The sequence below is a fragment of the Elaeis guineensis genome, chromosome 12, assembly GCF_000442705.2.
Source record: "Elaeis guineensis isolate ETL-2024a chromosome 12, EG11, whole genome shotgun sequence".
NCBI classification, from domain to species: Eukaryota; Viridiplantae; Streptophyta; class Magnoliopsida; order Arecales; family Arecaceae; genus Elaeis; species Elaeis guineensis.
Genome location: NC_026004.2, coordinates 11439883 through 11444826, shown reverse-complemented (window position 1 = coordinate 11444826; position 4944 = coordinate 11439883). Strand labels below are relative to the sequence as shown.

The window sequence follows — 4944 nt, the reverse complement described above, 5'->3', positions numbered from 1 at the left end:
ACCATGCCACAATCTGACTACGCCCATACCATCAAGGGATGAACCCTCCATCCATTCACAGTAAATGGTGCTAAAAAAAAATTTTCTAATAAGATAATCTTTCTAACTAGGAGAATTACTGTTGTAAAAAATTTAATCCTATATCAGTTATGAATAAGATGTGCCCTATTTTATATGAGATAAAAAATCTTCTCTTCTCAAAATCTTTTAAGTCAAAGTTCAGAAAGCAAAATCGTGACGTCTGATAACCACAAACATACCAATTACGGTTCAAAAATCGTAAGCTTATAAGCTATGGTATGTATACGGTCAAAACGGATAATATTTTTTACTGAGATGAGCCCTCTGCCGTATAAGCTCTGGAGTCTTTTGACCACAATAAATTACGTACCGGATCCAGCTCAATAACCTTCCCTCCGTGAGTCCCTCTTCATTTATAACAAAGGCCAGGTGGTTTTTGCCTCCCTTTCCCAAAAAAAAAAAAAAAAAAAAAAAAAAAAAAAAAACTTCCATTGCTTTTGACCAGATAATACTTGGCCTCTTTTTTTTCAATTCAACGGATGAGATGTGGCCAGAATATTACAGACTTGATTCATGAAAATAAGACAAAGTGACTTCGACTCATACCATCATGACCACACAAACATGACTTTATATTAAGTACCTCACCCCTACATCTAAAGCAACATAAGATAAAAAATTTAAGATACAACCATGTTGGGGTGGTTATTGCTGCAGCTCAGGCGCCAGTTGCAACTAGTTGGGACTATTGGTGGCATATGGAGGCCAGTAGAGATGGAAGTCGATCTTGTACATAACATTCAGGGCCTCCAAGTCCACCAGCGTCGACTTCACGTACCCCTGAACGAACAAGAAATCCCCCGTACCGCCGACAACCGGGAGGACAGCAGGCTTGGTGTTATGCACAACTCCGACGACGGAGACCGTCCCTCGATAGCCATGGATCTCTAGGGTGATATGGGCCACTGATATACTGCGAAAGCCATCAAAGCTCGATGTTATGGAAACCCCTTCTGCAATGCCCACCAAGCGGGAGGATGCACTAATGGTTGTCGTCAAGTTGTTCAGGTAGACAAATATGGTGCCAAAAGGGGTGGTTGTTCGGGTGATACCGGGGCCAGTCACGCCCTCCACAATGACGAAGCCAGTCTTGTTGGTAGTTTCATGTTGGAAGAGAGAGAATTCGAGGGACCTTAGATGTAGGCCATGGTTGTGGGAAGAAGCCAAGGCTTTGTGAGCAGCCAGAAGAGATAGCAGGAGGAATAGGGTGACATGTAGAGAGTTGGCCATGAGGTTGCTATAGATCTTTCTGAGCTCTGGTTACACTTGGGAGCTGGAGGGTTGGCCATGAGGTTATTATAGATCTTTCTGAGCTCTGGTTGTGGTTAGACAAACTATGTTGGTAGGAGTAATTTTTTGTGCACTGCATCGGATATAATAGTAGCACACCGTTTAATAATATTGATGTACATAGCATATTTAGATGGGATGGATATTAAATATTATTCATTTTTTTTTTAATTTTGAGTGACGAAAATACCTTTTTCTTCATACAACAAAGAAGGAATAATATTGTTCCTTTTTAACACTTTGTATGAATTTTCATGGATATATATGGTATTTTGAACCATATATATGATTTTTTGTATATTTATGACATCCTAAATAATATATTTGACTTCCTGATATATTGTATGGCTTCTTATGAATATATATGACATCTTGAATAATATATATAGCTTTCTAATATCTTATATGACTTCTTGTGAGTATATATGACATCTCAAATAATATATATGACATCCTATGAATATATATGACGTCTTAAACAACATCTATTATTTCTTAATACTTTATATGACTTTCTATGAATATATATAATATCTTGAACAATATATATGACTTCTTGTGAATATATGTAACGTCATAAAGAATATATATAGCTTTCTAATGCCTTATATATATATGACTTTCTGTGAATATATATGATATTCCGAATAATGTATATGACTTTCTGTGAATATATATGACATTCCGAACAATATATGTGACTTCTTGTGAATATATATAATATCCTGAACAAGATATATGACTTCCTGTGAATATATATAACGTCCTGAATAATATATATATGACTTCTTAACGTCATATATATTCACAAAAAATCATATAAGACGTTAAGAAGCCACATATGTTGTTTAGGACGTCATATATATTCACATAAAGTCATATATATTGTTCGGGGATGTCATATATACTCATAGGAAGTCATATATATTCACAGAATATCATATATATTATTCGAGATGCCATATATATTCATAGAAAGTTATACAAAACATCAAGAAGTTATATATATTATTTAGTATATCATAAATATATAGAAAGTCATATATATATATTCATGAAAAGTCATACAAGATATTAGGAAGTAATAATATATTTTTTTTTATTGTATAGAGAAAAAGATATTTTTATCATAAAAAATTAAAGGAAGAAAAAATTAGATGGCATTAAATGTATATTCTATCGTTAAGTATGCTAGATAATTAGGTGGTACAATCCATCTCAAATTTATTGCACCGCATGCGATGCACAAAATCTTTTTCATGCTGGTATTTATGGGTCAATTGGGCAGTTGGGATATGCACTATTTTTGGAACATTATTAAATGGATCGGGTCCAATGGCCTACTCCATTGCGGGGAAAAAAAAAAAGAGTGGGTCCACAATGTTTGTTTTGGGGGCCACTTGAGGATGTGATCCCGCCTATGCACAGATGTCTGCTTAGGATTTACATGCAGTAAAGGGTTTACGTTGCTCATGCAATGTTGAGAAGAGAGTACCGGCTTTGGTTGTAGATATCAACTTGGGTTCAACTGTGTTATCTGCTGCTCCAAGATTGGTTGTAGCCTTGTAGGAGCCAGGCACTCTCTCCAAACGGTGTTATCTTTTGCTCCAAGGTTGGTTGTAGGAGCCAGGCACTCTCTCTCTCTCTCTCTCTCTCTCTCTCTAGGAGGTGAGGGAATCTCTTCCAAAGCATCTTATTTCTAGGTTTTGCATTGGAGAGACTTTTGGGGGATCTGGGGAAAGGACAGATTTTAGGTCCTTTTTCTGTCATTGCCTGTTTTACACGACTATGGTCTTGAAAGTTGTAGGTGGCCCCAAGCATCATAATCGCGGTATGCGTCGGCCGGGCTTCAAAATTTCTCCATTCTTGCTGCAGTATATGATACCTGTCAGTTATCAATATAATAAATCCTTCTCAAAGTAGGAAAAATCCAGATGGGGATTGGTTATCAACACTGACAGCTACCGTTTTTAGGGTTTGTTTGGTTGGATACGATAGATTATGGGATAATTTGATAATTTCTATTATAGTACGGGCTTATGTCTTAGCATATAAGGTATTGTTTATTCTGACTCATGGACCTCACAGTTTTATTCTTCAAAAGATACCTCATATGGAAAGAATGGTCCCTTCCTATATAAGTTAGAGTCTTTTTTGACTTACAACCAATGTGGGACTAATGATGTCCTCCTTTTTACACCACAACATAGCTCTCCAGTCAAAGAAGAGTCTGTGTACAGACAGAAGGTATCCTCCTCATTTTTATCATAGACTGGTACGTGGACAAGAGAAGCCCCATAGTTACAGGGGTGGTCTCCTATCTGAGATATCACTATTGCGATCAAAGATTCATGGCTCGACACATGAGGTATTATCCGCTCTGACCCATGAGCCTCATAGTTTGTCCTTCAAAAGACATCTCACGTGAAAAAAATAGTCTTTTTCTATATAAGTCAGAGTCTCCCTTAACTCACAACCAATATAGGACTAATGATGCCCTCCTTTCTACAACACAATAATTTTTATGAATCATTTATCTGAAAAAATAATTACGAGAAAAGTCAAATTTTACCATATTTGGTTGTTGGAAAAGTTATTCTAGAAGATAGCATGGAAAATGATTATGATATTTGGTCTAAGATAATTTTATATGTGAATATTACTAAATTTTTAATAATATTTTTAAATAAATAATTTAAATAATAATAATTTTTTACCTAGACTATAGGTTAGCCATTGATGGCCCACTTACATAAATACTATCAATATTGAGTATTTTGAATATTTAAATATTTACATAAATTAATAAATATTTTAAAATTAGTTATAATATATTAAAATATATATTTCTTATTATAATAAATTTTAATATATTTTAGTATATAAATAAAAATATTAATTATTAATAAGTCCTATGCTAGATTTATTGATAATTAATAATATTTATATATTATTTATTAATGATTAATATTTATTTATAAATATATTATTTATTAATAGTGTTGGGTATAAAATAACTCCAGCCGAAGTTCGTAAGAGGCCAACCCTCTCAGTACTCTTCCGACGTTCGATCTTGTGCAGCGTCTTTCTGAACTCCCCCGATCGTCTGAGCTTCCACAGTACCATCTGGATTTCTCCAATAATGAGCTCCTTCAGTCGTCTATCGGACTGCTCCAAATGCTCTCTGGGCTTCTCTATCAGTCGATTTTCTACAGTGATCGACTATTCTCCGAATCTCTTCCAGATTTCCTCCTGTCACGATCGACTTTACTCTGAACTTCTTTTGGGCTTCGTCAATGTCCGGACTTCTCCAGCAGCAGGACTTCTACAGTAACCAGACTCCATTCCAGTTTCTACAGTGGTCGACCGCCTTTCGAATTTCACCCGAACTTCTACAGTAAGCGAACTCCATCTAAGCTTCTACAATAAGCGGTCTCCATTCGGGCTTCCACGGTAACCGATCTCCATCCGAGCTTCTACAATAAGCGGTCTCCATCTGGGCTTTCACGGCAACCGATCTCCATCCGAGCTTCTACAGTAAGCGGCCTCCTTTCGGACTCTTACAAGAATCGG

General features: G+C 35.9%; 1 protein-coding gene across 1 annotated transcript; it reads right to left on the bottom strand.

Annotated features, from left to right (window-relative positions):
• Positions 1-601: 601 nt before the first annotated feature.
• On the bottom strand, positions 602-1381 carry LOC105055219 (uncharacterized). Its single transcript, XM_010936982.3, has one exon. It carries the CDS (start codon positions 1309-1311, stop codon positions 757-759), a length of 555 nt encoding a protein of 184 aa, XP_010935284.1. The 5' UTR covers positions 1312-1381; the 3' UTR covers positions 602-756.
• Between the last annotated feature and the right edge of the window lie 3563 nt (positions 1382-4944).